This window comes from Lepeophtheirus salmonis, chromosome 6 (genome assembly GCF_016086655.4).
Source record: "Lepeophtheirus salmonis chromosome 6, UVic_Lsal_1.4, whole genome shotgun sequence".
Classification (NCBI taxonomy): domain Eukaryota; kingdom Metazoa; phylum Arthropoda; class Copepoda; order Siphonostomatoida; family Caligidae; genus Lepeophtheirus; species Lepeophtheirus salmonis.
Genome location: NC_052136.2, coordinates 58037248 through 58059155, shown reverse-complemented (window position 1 = coordinate 58059155; position 21908 = coordinate 58037248). Strand labels below are relative to the sequence as shown.

Here is a 21908-nt window from a genome sequence, read left to right as displayed (position 1 = left end):
ATTGGAAAAAGGGAAATTTTGACAAAAATAGATGTTGATAAGAGGGCACTTGGCCCAAGAGATAGTTTTTCCATTACGTGAAAGGAATGAAGAACAAAACAATTTGAGAATTACTGATGGTAGAAAACGATAAACCACATTTCTTAAGGTTGATTGAAAGAAAGATCGAACGACTAGGACTAAAATTCAAGCCAATAGTTTTGTTGAGGATCTGTCAGAATGTAGGATCGGATATTTCATTATATTGGTTAAAATATCACGAAATTATTACAAGCACTTTCCCTTTTTGTAGTACTCAGGCAAGGCTTATAGAAGAAAAAAATTGTTTCTTTTGTGGGAACAATCTAGAGACATCCACTCACTTTGTAATTGAGTGTAGAACGATGATGAATACATGGAACCACTTATTCCTGGATTTTTTTTTTGAAATTCAACTTGATTTTATGACCAAAATATTTATGTTTTATTTATGTCGGCTAGGAACGAAAAAATAAGTATTATTGTAACTAAAATTCAGCATATGTTATAAAAATGAAAAAGTAGGAAAAACCCACTGTACTTCTCCCTGTTTGTTAATTCTCATATAATATATGATCGAAGTTTGTATTGAATGGATCATAATTATGTTGAAATATAGTTGTATTATTACCATTTATAGATAAAATTATGGGATTTGAACAAAATAATTAGAACGAAGTGCTTGTGGTGGGATCAGTCTTTCATATGCAACATAAAATTGATACGGTAATGATTTTTTATTCCTTCAAAATATGTACTAAATTTAAAATAATGTTAATTTCCACATAAATTACATTAAAATACTTTAGTTTACATATTGAATTCATTCAGTAAAAAATAGGTATAATTATATTTCATGGCTATGCAATATGCCTACCTAATTTAGACGGAATAAATGAAGAATAGCAAAGAAATCATCTACCCACCGACTCTATTCTTTATTTACTAGGGGCAATAACCCTCAAAAACAATATGTGACGTATTGAAGAGGGGGAAAACTCAGAGATTGGACAGTGGTGCATCAGTTGTTTAAAAGGGTTGGAGTAGACTGAGAATCTTAGGCTTTAAAGGGGATCCGAAAACAGTATTGGGGAAATTTTTACTTCTTATGAACAAAAGTGGTTCCGATATCGAATGACTACATCTGCACTTTACACTAACAAATCAGCAATGGTGATTAAAAATTCAAAGCACCTTTTCCTCCTATGAACATCCTTTCGGTAAATTAATTAACGAAGTGGAGAAGATGTTACAAAAACAAAGGACCTGAATAATGACGAAGGGTGATTGACTAGTTTCAAAGGCATGAAGTCGCCGGAAAAAAAAAATTCAAAATAGAAGCCTTGATAGCAAAAATACAGTCAGTCATGTACGTGAGAAGGACTAATAAAAAGATAATACCTCGAGGATGGTCGAGAGATCAATATCATTTTTTTTTATAAGAAAGGAATACTGGTTGAATATATATGAAGAATTAAAAGAACAACGGATCTGCCGAGGGAAATGAAAGAAAACCAAAAATAATACGTAGGTAAAGTGTTGAAATTTGTGTATGAAACTTTTTTTATTTCGTTGAATTAAGTATTCAAATCAAAGAAAGGATATTTCTTTAATCCCTGTCTGCATTGATAATATTTGTCGAAATCTTTCAAATCATAAAATAAATTCTTAAAATAATACAAGGGAAAAAATATTTTTAAATAAATGTAAAAATTGGAAAAAAGGTACTTACTTCTTAAATGAATGATTAATGATTATAAACAAAGTGTGTTTTAATTAAATTCCCTAATCTTTAAATTAATAATTATTACACAACATGAACTTATAAACCTATAAATAATCAAAAATTCTAGATCTACAACTTGAGATTCAGTTGGAATCTGTTTGTGTGAGTTACGCATTAATTGCAATAATATTTATATACACAGTCCCAGGAAAGTCCTTTTAAATTAACTGTATATAATATAATTATATCCAAGGGTGCAAGATATTATGTTTAAACTCTAGTTGTGTCAAAACTAGATCAAAACTATGTTTTTGAAACTTGTTTCAACCTATGTCTATAGTTACATTATATAAAAAAATTCCTAATTATATAGAAAAATTATATAATTGGTTTTATCATTCGTACTTTAATAAGAATTTTACAGAATCGCGGACCCTTAGATACGCATAAATAATATATTGAACCTATTCATATTAGTATTGAACAAAATACATTATCATAATATATATTAAACAATGAAATAGGTGTCGCAATCTGTCTTGTGTTAAAAGCGCCATCTAACGTTTTAAAAAGATATTTACCATTATGAAGTTGTGCTCTTGATATTGATGAATGAGGTATTGTAGAAAATTAGGAAGAAGTCTTATTTTGCTTCTTGATAGATGAAGAAAGCCTAATCAAGGTAGAAGGTAATAAAAGTTTAGTTTTTTCTCACTCATTCCTGGAATGAAGATGGTGAAATGTTTTAGTTTTAGGAGCATATACATTAAATAAAGTATTTATGTAAGTATAAGGTATTCATGGATTTTTTAAAAGTCAAAACTACCTAATTAGTTGCTTATTTTTTTATTTTTTTTCAAAATAAAATAAACTTTGACCATTTGAAAAAATGTCAAAAACCTATTAACCATGTTTGGCTTGATCACTTGTATTAAAAATGTTAGACTGGTAAATTTGTAGTAAACGCAGATTTAAAAACGCATTAGTTAAAGGAAGACTTATATGTCCTATGTACATAGACTACAATTTATTTCCTTAAAAAAGTAATTTGTGGTTAAATTAGAAGTCTTTTTGTTTCTACAAGAAGCAACATTAATCAAAAGTGATTGTTTAATTAAGACTATTTGTATCAAAAAGCAAAGGGGATAGAACTTGGAGTCATATGGTACACAAATACATGACAGACAAATAATATTATTTGAGTTAAATAGGTTTACCTGTAATATATGCTGATTGTTTCTTTTAAAAGTCAACGCCCTGTTGACTTTTAAAAATATTGCAAATCATGCTTCTAGCACATTCGGCCATGAGAGTGAAAGCAAGGAAGTCTGGGAAAAAAATTGAAGCAAGATTTTTGCAAAAAAAAAAAAAAAAGAAGAAGATGTAGACCGATCCATGACATAACTGAATACACTGTATATTATCAATGACGTCACAGGTAAACTCTTTAGAAACATATCATGTTTTTTTCATGTCTCAAATTATATGTAAATATCTAACTATATAAGATATACATAACAATTATTTTTTTTCGACATGTATGTAAGTAAGAGAGCTCAAGTTTGTTTAATATATCGAAATAGGAATAAATTTCAATCACTCAACCTTCAATAATTATTGAATTAGTAAGAGTTCAGATTTCAATGGACCACCTGGTATCCATATATAGAAATAACTTGAACAGTCCCGCTAATTTGTACTGAGGGCACTCGTTTCTCGGGCCAAAGAGGAGTGGGAAATAGCAATGACAATAGTATTTGCTATTTCTTCTCAACGTTAAGACCCCATCAGTGTGGGCTAGTTTTATGGTATTCTTAATAGCATTACAATATAGCGTTTCGTATATTTTATGGAATGTATTATTAGGAATTTAAAAAAAAATCATATTATAAATTTCAAATAACTTTCCAAAAATTATATTTTTAATTGTTTAGGAAATTGAAAATACTGTAAATTAAAGTGTTAAAATTTATAATTTTTATGTGCAAAATGTCTATTTTGCGGCATTTATTCTTAAAAATTGATTTTTTTTCATGAAATGACGGATATTTAACACATAAAAATCAATTTTTATGTGTTAAATATATATGCAAACAAATTTCGAGACAAAACTCTACAAACAAAATTTATCTACGAATACAATATTCCTTTGGAAATCCATTTTTTTTAATGTACATGAATAAAATACAGAAGTGAATATACACCGATTTATTTTTTTCCCGATAACTTTTTTGGTTTGATTAAATTGTTGTTATTCTTATAGTTTTTTTGGTTGTTTTTTTTGAGACACCAATCCCTTTTTGATTCATAACTCAACCCCTATCTATTCTCCTTGACCTCCCAAACATATTTTTTGGTTATAGAATAAGCTTGACTAGGTTCAAAGAGTCACCCATGCAAAGTTTCAGCCCTCTTAAGGTGTGGACACTCATAAAAGACACCTACAATTTTAATTATATATCTATATAAGATATGTACATTGTAAATAGAAAATGCCCTTGATATAATTAAATTTGGGATCTAAACGACCTTTAAATATGTACCATCGTATATTACCTGGACACAACTATTTTAAAGAGTTTTAAAATAGTTAATGTACTCAAATAACAATAATTTATTCAATTACCTACACCTTGCTAAAAAAAGGGAAAATGCTTTGTGTTTTTCCGAGTTAATGTTTATTCTACAGTTTGATAACTAATATTTGTACACAGTATATATTTCGTCACAATATTTGCGTTGGAAAGAGATTTTTTCTAAAGAAAATTGCATGCTTCTTCCTGCGAAGTCCTCATTTATTTTTTGATTCATAATATGTAAAAACTATTTTAAAAAATCAAGACGAGATTAGCATATGTCTTTTTTTATTGTTATTTGATAAAAAAAAGTTACTGTATTAAAAAGAAAGTAAATTAATTTAGACAAACCTGTATTAGGCGTTAAGGTAAAAGAAACAGATAAAACAACAACTTAGTGTCGGTTACCTCTTATTACAAGTTTTTTAATTTGTAAAAATTCTCAATTTGATACTTGGATACTGCTGCTTAATGTGTTGGCGCACTTGAAACCGATGGTCTTTAGACCCAGCTTGACCCTTTATTAAATATTGAATTTATTATTGTATCTATATCAACATCGAAGGATTGAGATTTATTACCCCTTCCTGAATAGTCCATATTAGATTTGTGATTCTTAAACATTCAAGAATGGTCTCAAATGAAAATTGTATTACTGGATTAGAAATATTTAGGTAATAATGTTTACGTATGTACATCATACAGTCTTGATTACATTGTGTATAGCGTGAGGACTCAAGAATTAGAAAATTTTAAACGCCGTTTTCACTTCCACAAAATTTTATTTTGTGCCATTTTTATGGCAAACTTTTGAAGCAAATGTTTATAATTTAACAATTTTCTACACTTTTTATTCATTGTGTCCCCCACCATTCTGAAAGATGGCTTCAATACGGGGAGAAACAGAAGCACAGCTGGGCTTGATGAAGTCCAGAACAAGTTGTTCCACTCCTCCGTGATCACAGGCTTCTGGGAATCGACGGTTGGGTGATAAGTATTGTTCATCTTACCCTCCAAAACGCACCAAACAGAGAAGTCTATGGGATTATCGTCGGGCAAGTACGAAGGCAAGAAGTCTGCCGGCCCAAAGGCAGGTATGTTCTCTCCGTAGAAATGCTGCATCTTCTTTGACTTGTTTGCCGGCGCTGTCTTGGGTAAATACAAAGTTGTCCCTTGGGAGCGTGACTTTCTCGTTGGATTTTAAGAAGTAGAGAGGCATCTTTCTACCGTTGGACGCCACGACGCAGAGGGTCATTACCTGAGCTGGATATTTGGTCTTGATGGTTCCCTCGACCTGAGCTCTTGATTTAGGCAAGAAGCTATCATTTTTCCTGTTCCAAACAGCGTCCACTGTGAAGATCTTTTTACCCGAGATCGACTTAAGCGTAGACGAGATCACACACCCTCTTACGTTTTTCTTGTTGCTCAGACATTTTTGATCGCTCAAAAATAAAACAAACATAAAATTGTAGTTTTTTATTAGCTCTTTCGTATGGCGACTTGACAAAATTTTGAACTTTTAGAATTGAGGCTAGATGGCCTTGAAAAGAATTCTAATTTTTAGCCCTCACCCTGTAGATTGTAAATTAACGATTACCTTTGCATATATCAGATAATTTTCTACAATTATCTAAATCGAACCAAACAAAATCTAGCAATTTCGTATGGATTTTCAGTACCTCGATATTATATTTTTTAATGATCACTGCATCAAGTAGTAAATTAGAACAGGTGTTAAGTTTTTAGCATTTCTAAAGCAATTTGATGAAGCTTTATCAAGATTTATTGGAAATTTGTTTATTATATTTAATAAAAATTACAAGTATAAGTCCATATTATGGCGTCAGTGAAAAGTTATATTCACAAACAACAAAGTACACTTCATTATGCTACGTTCCTAAAAATAGGAATACATTGTCGACAAAGAATGTTTATTTATTTTCGCTATACCCATAACATATTGTATTATCATCTGGATAGACATTAGATACACAGCCTCGTCATTAGAGCCTTGATAAATAATTCTTCCATTAAATAACAATTGTAAAGGTGAAGATTTAATTGTAGTTTAAAAGTGATGAATATGAACGCATAGACAGGGACTTATCCCATCGTCCATTGAAAACCCTCATATGTAATTAAGTCATTAATATGGGAGCTGTGGAGGACTTGTCGAAAGATTTTGCGCAAAAATTTCAATTTTGGAAGGTGAAGCTTGAAAGAGTGCTCCAAAAGCAAGTAGGATTTAATTTGGTGGAAGAAAGAGCTATTTTTCATATAGGATTTTATTCCATTCCTTTCAGATCTAACTTTTAACCGTATGTCTTCTTAATTAGTGGACTATGGAGGAAAGATCTCTTATTAAACATCATGGAAGGTTGACATTTTTTAAGGGAACATCCATGTTTGATGATAGAAATTTATGTAATGTTTAAGCTTTCGACCAACTGCTTTACTAGTGTGGCAACAATTTGATGGGATATTTAACGTATAGGAAGAATAATCCCTTTCTATACAATATATATTTATTTTTATCTAGTTGACAATTAAATAAATAATTAATCAAATCAGTAACGTTTATAGTAGAACAGGGGTGTATTACGAAGTTTGGGCTGGAGACACTGTAGCCTCCCCTACCCAAAAAAAAAATAAAAAAAATAAACTGAACTTTTGAGTTTTACTTGAAATTTTATTTTTAGAAATTTCATTAAATTTTTCTATTTTTTGCGAATAGCTGTGGATTTTTAAAATAATTATGCAATAAATTTAATATTAGAAATTTAATTTTAGATTATTTTTTCGAAAAAATTTCATTCTTTGTGAACAGCTGTAGATTCTAGAAATTTTCCACAAAATTTAATATTTTGTGAACTATGGAGTTTTCAATTTTTTTTCAAAAAATTTATTAATTCAATTTTCAATTTAAATTTAAAAAAATAATTTTCAGTGAATACCTGTAGATTTTTGAAAATTTTCTTGAAAAAATTTAACATTTGAAAAATAATTTTTGAATTTTTTTAATTAACCCCCCAAAAAAAATGCAGGCACCTGGGAAAGGTTGCGTGCTTTAAAAGTGAATATTTTTTTTCCAGATGTTTAATTATCCATGATCAAATTTACGATCATAAAAATGATTTTTCTTTTATTCAATCCCACCCCTCTCAAAAAAAAAAAAAAATGAATGAATGTTAAATGTAATTTGATATTAAAATTTTTTGATTTCATTTGTAAAGGAGTATTATTCACTCAACAAAACCTTGACGTATTACTATGTTGAAATATAATTTAATTACGTATATACATATAATGTACATATAAATATATATTATTATGAGGATTTGAATGGAGGGAATTAATGATAGTGGGACAAAGGAATTAAACCTCAAAGAACAAACAATAAAAATGTATGTTTATTGTACTTATTGATTGTTATAGCGTATAATAGTAGAACAAAGTAAGATTAAACTTTTGAATGAACGTTTTTGGTTGAGAGAGGAGCTTCCGGAATAGAATGACGTAGTGGACGACTAAAGCCTGTACCATTACACTAATCTATGTAAAAAAGTACGTACATATATTAATATCGAGTAAAATATGATTGTCTATACATTGTATTTTCCAATGGTACATATTTTTATCAACTTTTTTGCATCTAGAGAGACTCTTGCCATAAACGTTTTAAAGAAGAATACTACTACTCAACTGACAGCCTGTGGTTTCAATACATACCTCCTATACAGTGGCAAGGTAGCAGGGGCAATAGGGTCCATAATCCCTCTACGATTAATATTTTATGGGGCACCAAAAGTTAAAGAATCGAATCTTTTTAATGGAGAGCTAATTTTGGAAAAAATATACTTGTGTAACAAAGAGCTAATTTTTTAAATGTAGACTTTTGTAAATCTCTATTGTAAAACCACTAACAATTAAACACATACCTTCCATTTTAAAAGTCATGTTACTTTGCTGTTACTTTTCAGTTTTATACCGAGTGGTACATTAAAATCTGAACACTTTGAATTTTAGACTTCAACAACATATAATTTGTTAATTAACAACAAAATTTCAACATAACTAAAAATATAATATGTTTGTCTTTGCTCTGAATTATTAATGTAACCACCCTTAGTGGTAATGATGGTTTGCAGGCGGTGGAGATGTAGTCCTCTGTCATGGAGTGCTGGTTGACAGTAGTTTTGAGGGTCTTGGTGTTTGGATGACGGACACTGCAGGGGTTTCCCTAGACATGCACCCAAGAAGGTGTAGGGTTGTAGGGGGGCTAAAGTGTCAAAAAAGAGTTAAAAAGAATTCAAAAGACTCATTAAAAAAAATATAATCAAAAGAGTCTTATAAAAGGAAGAGATGGGTTTCTTTGGTTGCTGGTGTCAAAAGTTGCCTCCCTACACTCAAGGGGCTCTTTCTAACCCCTTTTTGACAGCCCTGTGTGGAACACCAAAATCTCTTTCATGGGTCCTCATGGACTGTTTTCTTTAACTCCTCCGGGTCCAGTTTAGCCTTTTTGAATGAACCCTTCTTTCTCTCCAACTTCTTAGACTTGCTGACGGCGTAGAGGGTGGTCCTGGAGACGCCCAACAGCTTGAAGTGCACAAATGAAAATTCTTCCATCACATTCAAGTGTCATTTACTCGACTTGATAAATAACATGTAGGTTCGACTGGAAAATTTCCTAATCGTTTTTATATATCGGAACATGTCAAATTAAACCCCACTCATTATAGTTGAGTAGTCAAAAATAGCAATCAATTTGGTGCCCTACTTATTTTTTTTTGGTTGACCTATTGGGTTGTAATTGAGATTAATATTTAAATTCATTTTTTTATGCTTCAATGGTCGTTGATTTTCGAATTTATAACTTTTTTATTTTACTTTTACTATCACGTGATATCATTTTTAAGTAGAAAATATAAAGATATAGATTTTTTTTAAATCGGTTGTCTTTATATTTAAACGCTAACTATTTTAGCCTTTTATTTGTTTCTGGTTAATTATTAATATATCAATTACAAGGCAGTACTTGTATTATAAAAAGAAACCTTGAAATGCAATAATATCAATATCAAGGATTTTTTTTTAATTATATCGTAATACAAAGGTGAAAAAATCAGATTTTAGGAAAGGATAAAAATCTAAATGTACATTGAATTTTTTACAATAAAGTAATCAGGCACTATATTTTGAAAACCTTCAAAATGAAGGATATCTTAATTTTAGTATTACATATATGAAAAGATTTAACTGCCTTTGTAGTTACATGGCCCCTGGATGAAGTATTAAAAATATAATATGAAATATAGATGTTGATGAATGTTTTGCATAACTGAATCATGGATAAAAATTAGCACTGCTTTTCATAGGTTCATAATTCTTGTTTCAGAGTCTAATAGGACCCAAAAAGTAAACAATTTGATTTATATTTATTTATACTTTTAATTTTTTTCCAATCTTGGACTTTGGATAATATATTTTTGTTATAATTAGTATGGAATTCTCCATAAGTTATTGTAAAAATACCCAATCGACTCTTTTGACCAATTAACCTTCATCAAAGCAAAAAGTTTTATATTTTAGATCCATGATTGATTTATCATTATATAGGTAGGTATTTTTAATAAACCCAAGAGAAATGAGTTCAAATGTACCAATGCTCGTTTCTGACTACGTAATATTTTTAAACGACTTTTAATTATAATAAATTAATATAAATTGAGCAACAAACCCCTTGCTTTTAAAATGAGAGGTTTCGTGGTAAAAATAGATAGTTGATAAACTCTCAGAAAAAGAAAAATTCCAGATCTGTAGAAATAAAATTCAATAAACGGTCAACTTTGACCGTTACAAAACCTCATATTATTACATAGAAGGAACAAGCCCGACTTGGAATTCAAAATATATGTTTGATATCTTCAGCAGATTTGCTACACACATCATGATTATACTCTAATGTTCAAGTAAGACCAAGTACGAGTATTCTCGTTTTTATGAACAAAATATATCTTAAACTCTAAAAATTATTCATAGCTTTTACTAAAAAAACAGGTTAATGTGGAATTATAATCGTCAACTGGATTAATTTCGGCAAATTGTGAATTGTAGTTCCGATATTTTAGAGCCTCTAAAGATTACACAAATATACGTAAAAATGTCCCTTCATTCCTTGAAACTTTAAGGTTTAAATTTGCTTTCTTTGTATATTACACAGGGATAAATCCTATAATTATTAGGTATTCACTATTAATCCTGACGTCTTAATGAACAACAATTATTGTCCTAAGAATAATTAACTTTTTATAACATTAAGGCTATGGGGTGAATTCTAAAATAATAAGAAAAAGGAAAATAATATGCACTATTTTTTGGATGGTTAAATAATATATAAAAATGCAGCTTTTTTCTATAACTTTTACGCTTCAAAAGACTTCAAAATGTTTAAGAAATTTTCATAGCATACTATGTATTATTGTATCTACTTTAATTTGCATCAAACACACCTATACTCTTGTATTTTCTAAAGGATTCTCTCAAATGTGATACTTGATGACATTATTTAGCTTATTATTAAGTAATATAATATTAATGATATTGTATTAATAATATATTATTTTAAATATTCCTGGTTTTAAATTTAATTGTTTTTATTTTATGTGAAAGCTTGGTAATTTAAGAATTTTATTTTATTATTATTTCTGAAGAGGTCTCCAATGGGAACGTAATTGATTAAACGTTACTGGCCCTCTAAACATCTCCGTTTTATTGTGTTGGTTGAGTCAAGTCCGTCTTTTTCAAACTTGATGACATAAATGTAAAAATCAACAAAATGGGAGGCGGTCCTAGGTGACACCTAGGAATTCCACCACCTACTTTAAATTTCAACGCAGGATCCCGTCTGTTATGGGTTTTTATCGGCTGTTTTCTTGCTCAATCAGACATGCCATAATTTTGCTTCAATCAGCTGTCAGTTGAATACATCATAGCTAACTCTTATTTTTTTTTTAATGCTAGCAAACAAAAAGAAGAAAAGGTTAAAAAATATGAAAGATGTAAGACAGTCTCTTTTTTCATTTTTCATTTCTTTATTTCTTGTTAGAGTGCCGACTAGTGTACCATCCAAAAAAGAAGATACTACCAAGGCGACATAGAGTAGTTTACTGGGACCACACAGCTTGGTCTTAAAAGACCTTGGTTGCTTCTGTGTGCTTATATATATATGTACTCGGCCATGACATACAACATTATTTTTTCGTGGAACCTGGTCATGTTTGAATTCAAATTAAAGCTCTGGATTAGCACAATTATAAACATATTATGCAAGAGCACCAAATATGACTACGTTTCAGTAAAAATAAGAGATGTTATGATCCCAATTACTTATATGCAGGGTGCCCCACCTATATCCACTTTGGCGCCCTCTCTTGGGCAAACAGGGGCACATCGATTGCTGATTTTTTTTTTGTGAGACAGCTTATTTAAACCTTTACCAGATGGAAAAAATAAATCAATTATGGAATTTTTTGTCCCAAATATTTGGAAAAGGCACGGAGTCATCCTTGGAATCTGCGCAAGGAACAACAAAATAACAATGGCCCAAACTTTGCGACTCAGTGAGACGTTCTTTTGCAAGGTTGTGAGGAAATTTGAAGCCTTATACAAATTACTCCCAGCCCCACCTCGAAAAAAAGTATCAAATGTCTCCAAGACAATTTGGATAACTTTATCTCACCGCATTTTGGCCTCCAAACTCTCCATATCTGGATCTGATTGATTTTTTTTTGTGTGTGGGTGCGATGTAACGACAAACCAATCGAACCCCCTACAACACTAAAGACAAACTTATCAGTCGTATTAAGAAGGAATTCCAGGATTTGCCAAGGGACCAAGTGGCGAAGGACATCTGGATCTTTCGGCCTCGTATAGAGACTGTAATTAAGGCTGGAGGTAATTTTATTTAATAAAATAAATTAAAATCCATCAAGTTTTCAGAATTTGGTAGTTCTTTTTTAGTCTGATAGCTGGATGGGGAGAAAATTACATTTATACAAATCATCTTCGCGGCACAGTATTGAAAACTAATGAACACGAAACATAGGTAGCTGACCACAATTTATAAATGTATTGAGCGTTAAATGATTCTGAACAATTAGAGAAATAAAAAAATTTATAAATGTATTCTAAAAAATATATCTTTAAAAAAATTAACTATTTTATTCATAAAGAACGCCATGTTTTCATAATTGTAAAGTATTCAAAGTTTTTTTTTCTACAGTACAACAACAAAAAAGATTTTAATATATTGATACACCTACATCATATAGAAAATATGTTTCACTCTTATTTATAATTCTTTAAGAGATTTACTTTTATTTTTTTATCTTCACTCCCTCATAAAAAAAAAGAAAAATATTTTTTTATCCCTCTCCTTGTTTCAAGAAGTAATAATTGCTCGTCTTAAGTACAGTAACGAAGTAAAACAAAAAAAGTTGAGAAATGCCGTGAGCATTTTATCTCATTAATTAAATTATATTTCTTTTATTTTTAAAGTTGGTGTTCTCCATATTTTAGTAATTTATTAACTGTTAATTTTTGTTTTTTAAAGAAAATAACATTTCTAATAAAACAGAAGGGGTTTCTCTAGGGATATACTGCTCCCAAAATCTTAGCGAATTCCCATACCATCTTTGGAAAAAAAAGAAACCAAACCTAACAATTTGAAGAATGTTTTGGTTGAGAGAAAGAATAATGCTCATGACGTATCATTAGATCAGCTATAATCAGCTGTGACAAGAGAGGAAGGAAAAAAGGATGTAAACAAGGACATTTGCTACAATTACTCCGATGTCGATCCCCAATTCTACTTTTTAGTCCAACAAGGACATACAGTTATAACTCCGAAACAAATCCTCACAGTTCTTTTATCAGCACAAATAAATGTTATGTCAGGTTTTGAATATAATTGAATCTATTTAGGAAAGGATGTTCAACACTCAGGAATTAAATAATAATGTCAACTGCAAAGGAAAATAAAATTGCTCTATATACTGCCAATTACACATTATCGGGCCAGCTAAAAAATAGACCAGATCTATATAATTGTTTATGATATGTTTCGAATTAAAAAAAAAAAAAGTTGAAATTCTTGTTGATTTATTATTATTTATATTTCAACCTAGTCATAGTTTCCAAGACTCAGGTGCAAATAACTAATTGATTTTCAGGTAGATTAACTCTGTAAAAGAGTTGGAAAGTGTTGGGAGATTAATCTAAGTACATTTTTCTATTGATCCATCAATACTGGAATACAACGCAGAGAACTAATTGATTAGATAGCCAATCGTCCTTTTGATTTTTGTTTGGGCAAGTGTGCCATCTCAGAAATTTATTTTTTCACCCCTACAACAATACATAACCTTATGGTCCCTTAATGAAGGCCCTTCTGGAAAACTACTTGCTATTAACCCCTCTTTTTTTCAAATTTCTACCAAAGAATAAAGTCGGACTTACACAAAGGGAAAAGTATTTTATTTCTGCAACTTTGTTCGACTTAAGAGATAGGTTAAATTCGATTTGTTATAATTGAATATAAAACTGTTTGACAGCATCACTATATGTCACAAGGATGGAATTTCAATTTAACTAAATATTCAATATCATGAAATAGGACAACTCATCTCACTAGCTAACAAATAGCTATTGCAGGGGCCAAAAATTAATCTTCACACCGAAGATTCGAGTCTGTTTATCAGAAAATACGTAATTTGTACATCGGTAGAGAAAATGTATACCCACAATAAAAAAAATAACAACCGTTATAATCAGAATTTTTTCCTTTTGTATTTATTTGTCATACAATTTTTTTAACGTCAGTTTCTATATGTACAAGTGAAATAGGACACGATATCATCAAGGAAAATAGGTATCTTTATATATATTTATATGTACGAGTATGTATCCATAGTTAGATTCCCCCGTCTCCCTTTGGCATTTCCATTTCATTAATGTGAAATATAATGTTGTACTATACATATTAGACAAAACTTTAAAAAAGTTGTTAAATTCCAGAAATTCTTTTTCATTTTCATAAAATGTTATGAAAAAAAATATTTAGAATTTCTTTTATTGATCAAAATAATGGACAAAGAAGGTAAAGAGCTAAAATACATACATTCTTCAGTATGCATATAGAGGAAGAAAAGATACATTCTATTGATGTACATAGCTTGGTATGTAGGTGGAATATATAAAATTATACCTACCTAAGAAACATAACATAGTATAGCAAATTGCTCTTTTAATACCATTGGTTTTCATAACATTGGTAAGGCACAATGGCGTTGCTAGCCCGATATTGTTTTTCGTAAATCTGTAACGTAGATGTGCTAACATTTACAGATGGCCTCCCCTCTGAAAATTGTGACATAGGTGGGTGGCATGAGATGTACACGTACAAATAAATAATAATATTTTTTTAGATTTTGTGTTTGTTTAAGATACATTAATGTAAGCAATCTGGTCTCAACTTTGCTTAACATTTAGGGGTATGGGTTACCGAACAAAGCGCATAAATGAACAAATCAAATCTATACCTTAATTATCCACGTCGAAAGTAAATTACTAATATCCAAATTTTGAAAAGTCTTTCGATATTTGATATGATATATCGGTTATTAAATAATACATAATGACCGTATGTACAGGCATAGTTATAATATTATTATTTTTTATTAAAAATGCATTAACTAGGAAAATAAAAATTACTATATTTTTATTGACTTTTTTATAGGTTCCTATCAATCTTCACTACATCTGATGTTATTGGCAAATAAGCAAAAAAACTATATTAAATAATAATTAAATATTATTAAACAAATTCAATAGCACCAAAACTTTTGTATTACTAAAGTCTATTTTATTACACGTTTTGATTACGTAGCGCTAGGGATTGAGAATTAAATAAAAAAAAAAAAATAATAATAATAATAACAATCAATTAGATTAGCTTATTATACAGCAAAACTTGTCTCTGTTCACACTTTTTCTGTGTATTCTTTCATTTTTGAAAGATTTGCCGATCATTTGTTCATTTTTTTTTAAATGAAACGATGAGCACTTGATCCATTTTTGCTCAAATTTAGTTGGCTATAAAAAACTTTACCTTTTGTGAGATGTTCGTTTAGACTACAACAGATGATATGGATTAATAGATAAAAATACGCGGGTGGCCTGAAAAGTTTCCTAGAAAACAAAGATACAGGACATTTTTTCTGAATCTATTTTTGAACATAGTTTCCTTGTAATCCCAACAATGCTCCCATCTCTGTAACTCGTCCAAATATTCCTTGGCATTTTTCTCTACAAAATTATTCTTCACAAGACACTTTTTGTTTTTGGGTCAATGACTCCGAGTTGGATTGATTTAGACGCGTCAAATTTTAATACAACCAGTCTTTATATGTCTGCTATTGTTTGAACCTATTTAAACGTTACACCTTCTAAAAAAAATATTTGATAACAGCTTGATACTACATTTTGTCCATTTTCAACTCACTCAAACGACTGTTACATAATATCTACATTTCCAAATTGGCTAAGACTTTGGTAAGTAACTGTCAATAGATGCTAGATAGATGTAACTAGCTTTTATATAAGAGTGCTTCCATCTTCACGTTGAGATCGAAAAAATTTCAGACCACCCTCGTATATACTCGTAGGCCACTAAAATGGAATACAAATTCAACTCGTGGTCGTCGTGTAGCCATTTGGTTTACCTTTAGGGTTGCATTACAAAATGTCTTCGGAAAACAATCAAAAAGGAGCAAAAAAAAAAAAAAAATCAAATATTTTTTCCCCCGTTTATCCGTTCAAAAGTGTAAGGAAATTATGAACAGGGCTCATTTTTAGCTCAATATCCACATTTGAAAATAACCCATGGTTATTTCTTATATTTCACCACCCCTTTTGAACTGCACTATTTAAGTATTTATCTAATTACATCTTCCTCCCAATTAGAACTAATGACGGAGGTGCGATTCTAGATGAAACATTTTGAAGGGGCAAAATAAATTTAGCTTTTATATTGCATTTATATTATTTTTACAAATTACTGTAGATATTTAGGGAGAAGGCCTGAGTTTCCGAATTCCTTAAATATATCCTTGCATAGAGTAAGTTAGTATGCCCATTAGGGCGATTTGTTATTAAACTTGCTTCGAATTTTGAGATCGGCTAGTTTGAAAAAGTTGTGATATGGAAAGAAGATAGTTTATGAAAAAATTTGATTTTCCTATGATGTCATCCTTAGGTAGCGAATCTAGCTCAAGGTTAGTAAAGATACAAAAGTTTTTTAGAGCAAAAAAAAGAAGATAAACATGATCTTTCCAATTCTGAAAATGTAAAAAAATGATGTGCACTATCAGCAGATTATCAAATGTTTGACCCTGTTATTTATTTATAGTCATTGCCATTGCTTACTTGTAATGTTCCTTCTTCAACCATAATGAAGATTGAAGATATATACTAAGATTAACTTGCTCATCCTCTTCATAATTTCCTTTTTTAATTCGTATTTAATATACAGTTTTGTTAGTACAATCATTCGTTTTTTGCACGGTCAATAGAAATACCTTAGTTTTTTGGATTTTTAATTTTTCTGGGCATTTTCGAATCAACAAACTGTACCTTCAAAAACTTTGAGACAAGGGGAATTGATCTTGGTTTATAAGAAAAAATCAACTTATTAGCGAAAAATCAAACTTGCCCTCCAGAACCGAAGAAGCTGGTCTGATCAGAATTAAATATTGCTTTACATACGTAACTCAAAATTCTGAACAACTTTTATTTTATGTCTAAAGTCTGTATTTGTCTCCGTTTTTGAAACAGGTGTGTTTTATAATTGTTTTTTTAAATGGGGCGTACGTTTTACAGCACACTTATTTTATACTAAATAAAAACGTAAGAGAGGTTTTGTAACTTAAATATAAAGTTCCGAGTAGTAATGAAATTTGTTTAATAATTTTATGGTAATAGTTCTATGTATAAAATGATTGAACCGATTGATTTTTGTTTTTAATTTATTTATTAATGATTTTTTTCCATTTGGAAAGTTTTAGTTTGAGATGCTACTAACTATATTTTGGGATGAAAGTAAAATAATATATAGCATTTCTTCAAAATAAGAAAATAAAATGTAAATGTAAGTAAAATTCTCTACATATTTTCTTTTTTTCTTTTTATTTGAATGAACAACGGTCATTTTTCTCTATTACATTGTACATATACATATCTTAAAAGCCCGTTTAAAAAAAGACGACATTGAAAAGTATCATAGAAGGATATTTTTTAAGGAAATATAATTAAATATTTCTATTTATACATGTTTATATTCGTTCAAAAGGAACGACTCTCTTTAAAGACGTTCGACTAACGGGTGTTTAAAATAAGCAATTTGTTCAATTCAATTAAACAATTACCTCATCCCCGGCACGTCGTTACGTTTATTATGTCACCCAGCATTTCATTCGAAAAGAAACCGGGAAAAAGCAGAAACCATCTAATAATGAGTCAAAAAGTGAAACCTAACAATTGCATTTTATCTCCTAAGTAGTAGTAGACTATCATTGTTATATTATTTCTTCACAATTTTTAAAATGAATTATATATATTAATATCCTAAATAATAGTTTATTCAATCCCGTATTATAACATTCCTTTTGGAAATAGAACATAAGTTTAGAAAAACTTTTTGTAATAAATAATGGAATAGCCATGACGTATCAACTGGACGAAGGAATCGAATATGTATATATATCCAATGCGAAAATTATTTATCGAATTTTCGAAAATGTTATTGCATCTTTATTTTAGAAGTTTAAATTACTAATTTTCAATAAATAGTCGATTTTAATATTTCGTACTTTTTGTAGTATTTAGAGTCTTACTACTAAGTTAATAACTGACTTACTAAAAAGATAAATATTGAGGGACTCGAAGACTTTTATTTTTGTGAAAAAGAGTTAACCAACTGAGTCAGTAAAAAGAATTAATTTTCCTGTCACTAGATATCTATTGATAGAGTTGTAGAAAATATGCTAAAAAAGAAACTGAAAAATGACATTGTATCCCTGTCAATTTGAAAATAGAGGTTTACTGTTTATTTTTTGACATTCTGATTCAGCCATCCTTTGTGCATTAACAAACTATATCAAACATTTTGCCATCTTGTTATCATGGGTGACCAAGAAGCCAAATGGACGTGCATTTCAGATCAGATGAAGTTGAGCTTTCGAGGATTGTGCACAGTGTGTAGTTCTCCATGAGCCTGGTTTTCAAGGTGGCCAATATGACAAATAATGGAGAAGACCTCTCCGGGAAAGCAGGAAGTGTGGGGCACAATTTAAAGGGGGATCTGGAGTTCCTGTCCAGCTTGGAGAAGAAGATCAAGGAGTACCTCACAAAATCGATTAATCGCCTCGCAAAAGTCTGTCCGTGGCTATTAGGACCATCAGAAGGGGCGTGAAAGGAGACTTGGGATTGTACTGATACATGAGAACCCCACCCCACCTTCTTACTCACTTTTAACTAGCTATGGTTAGTGTGACTCTTAGTACTTCATGAGAGCACTCACTAGTGATTACTTCATTCTTAAATGATCTCTCTTCATGACAGTGTCACTTTTGGTTTCTTTTTTTTAGCAAACTGGCAGGTCATATTTTTTACACATCCATCTATTCAACTATGCTGACGAGGAAAAATTACTCGTGATGTCAAAAAAATTATATTTGTGGCTAATGGAATTTATTTTATATTTTACCATCGGCAAGGATGACATTAATAAATCATTGCTATCCCTACAAATTTTAGTGTTACCTGAACAAAAATAAAATCCAACCAACAATCCTGGACTGGCAAGTCACGATTCCTATTTTTTTAATACAGGTATATAATTTACATTTAATTGCAGTATATAATACATACGAAATCATGGCATGAAATCTACGAATTCATTTTAAACTTTTCATGAAAGGAAATTGTTAGATTTATTATGAATAGGATATCAATTTTACGTAATATTCTAATGTTAAAGTAATGATTCGCTCAAAAAGTAATATACAGTATATTTTGAAAAAAAAAGTTTTCTATAATAAAATATCGATTCATAAAAAAAACCTAGAAATTCTTTCTTAAAAAAAACAAATTGTAAATCAGTATATTGTAGAACAAGGGACCCAGAGCAGGGTTGACCGCAGGGTGTAGGCCGGAAGGGCTATAGCCTCCACCAAAATTAAGTAATGTTTGTTTTTACAAGAAAATTTAATACTTGAAATTTAAGTTTTGAAATTTTTTTCCACAAAATTAAATTTTCTGCGAAAAACTGTATATCTTTTTTATTTTTCTCCTTAAAATGGTAGTGTTAGAATTTTTTTTAAATTTTACATTTGAAATATAATTTTATAATTTTTTTTTCTGAAAAATTTAGTTTTTTTAAAACAGATGTCCATTTTTGAATATTTAAGAACAAATAATAATTTCCAAAAATTCTTGCTCTGTTATGAATTAGCCCGAAAGATCTTTTTTTTAAAAATAAATCCTTAAAAAATTTTTTTACCGTTATTCTTGTATAAATTTTTTTAACCTGGTGGAAAAAAATCCTTGATTGAGGGGGATAACCCCAACAGCCCCCTCCACCCTGCTGACACCCCTACAGCGTTTCCCATATTAATTTCTCATTGTCAGTTGTCCCAGCTTAGAGTCTTTATTGGGCATAGTAAAAACTAGAGACACTCATGGTCTTCCAACTCCCTATCAAATGATATCTGATTGGGAGTTTCTTGTGAAACAGTTTGCGAAGGTTTGGCAAAAAAGTGGAATATTATGTTGTATCGGGGATAAAAGTTGGTGTCATTTCTATTATCAGCCCATGAAAAATCGCCTTATTTTGAATGAAGACTCAAAAATTAGAATCCTCTTCGAGGCCGTCTAGCCTAAGTTCCAAAAGCGAGTCAGTTTTTTAATTGGCGTCATTCGAAAGAACTGACAAAAATCTCCAATTTGCTATTTGTTTTGTTTTTGTTTCATCAAAGATGTTCGAGCAACAATAAAAATTGCAGATTGTGTGCAATATCCTCGGCACAAAAGTTGACAAGTGGATGCTGTTCTGAAGGGAAAAAATGATCGTTTCATATCTTAATCAAGAGCTCAGGTCAAGTGAACCTTCAGGACCAAAAATCCATCTCAGGTCATGGGTCTCGGTATCATGGCGTCCAACAGGAGCAAGATGCCTCCCTACTTCTTAAAAACCAACGAGAAAGTCAACACAGACATCTACTACAAGGTCCTCAGGTAGGTACGATATCTTGACATGGTTGAAGAGCACGTTCCCGAAGGACATCTATGGTTCAACCAAGGCAGCACCCTGGCATACACGTCCAAGAAGGTAGAACATTTCTCTAGGGAGAACATGGCTGTATTCTGGTCGGCAGACTTCTGGTTTCATCCTTACCCTACAGGAACCTTTGCAGCGTCTTGGAGGGCAAGATGAACAGGACTTCTTACCTGAATATCGATGTCCTGAAGGTTGTGATCACGGAGGAGTTAAACAACTTGTCCTCGGACTTCATCAAGGCCATATGTGCTTCCTTTCGTCCTTGAATTGAAGCCATCATTCAGAATAAAGAAGGACATATTGAATAAAAAGGCTTAAAAATTGTTGAATTACATACTTTTGCTTCAAAAGTTTGTCATAAAAATGGCACAAAATAATAATATGGAGAAATGAAAACGGCTTTAAAAATTTTCTAATTTTTGTTTCCTCACCATATATAAGGTGTAATTGTCACTAATATTATATTAACGTACCTCAAATTAACAATTGAATTAGTTTCAGTAAAACTTAAAATATCTTTTATGTAGGATAATATTTTACTGTAATTCTTAATTGCAGTCAAAATATTTATCGTTCTTATACGCATTGGGCTTTATTTACGCATAATATAGTCGAGGTGGATAGATGATGGATAAATAGCAATGATGACGCCATTTAGCCCAGATTGTTTCACGGGTAGATATGTGTTTTTTTAAGAACGCGAGGAGAAGGCAGGAGCAATGCATATGGTACCATTGAATTAAGACATTTGTTATTATGAGCTACCTATTACATTATATTCGGGGGAGAAAATGAATAACTGCTATAAAGAGTAGAACCTTCTAAATTTAAAATAGTATTATTGCATAGAAAATATTATAGTTGTATTCTAATTCATATATATATATTCATATTTTGTTATGAATTTTTAAATCAATTTACACAAAAGATAGGTAGAGATTCTTCTTTTAGAGGGAGATGTGAACACACCGAACTTATTAAGTAATCAATAAAAAAGAGAAAACACACTTTAGTGGCGTACCAAGATTATATTTTTTCTTGGGAGAGGGGTCTATGTTTTGGAATTTAGAAAATTAATAATTTTTGAAAAAAAGTTCAAAAATCCATAGTTATTTACAAAAAATTTCCATAAATTAAATTTCCAATATTAAATTCTTTGAAAAAAATTTCAAAAATCTAGAGGTATTTACGGAAA

General features: G+C 30.4%; 1 protein-coding gene across 4 annotated transcripts in view; it reads right to left on the bottom strand.

Annotated features, from left to right (window-relative positions):
- Positions 1-21908, bottom strand: part of LOC121119657 (uncharacterized) — a 353492-nt gene that overhangs the window by 294723 nt on the left and 36861 nt on the right. For 2 of the 4 annotated variants that reach the window (XM_071889787.1, XM_071889783.1), the window contains exon 2: positions 2326-2465. The exons of the other annotated variants lie outside the window; for them this stretch is intronic. In XM_071889787.1, coding sequence (XP_071745888.1) covers positions 2326-2328 — 3 coding nt within the window. In that variant the 5' untranslated portion in view covers positions 2329-2465. The remainder of the gene's footprint in view (positions 1-2325; positions 2466-21908) is intronic. 4 annotated transcript variants of the gene reach the window in all.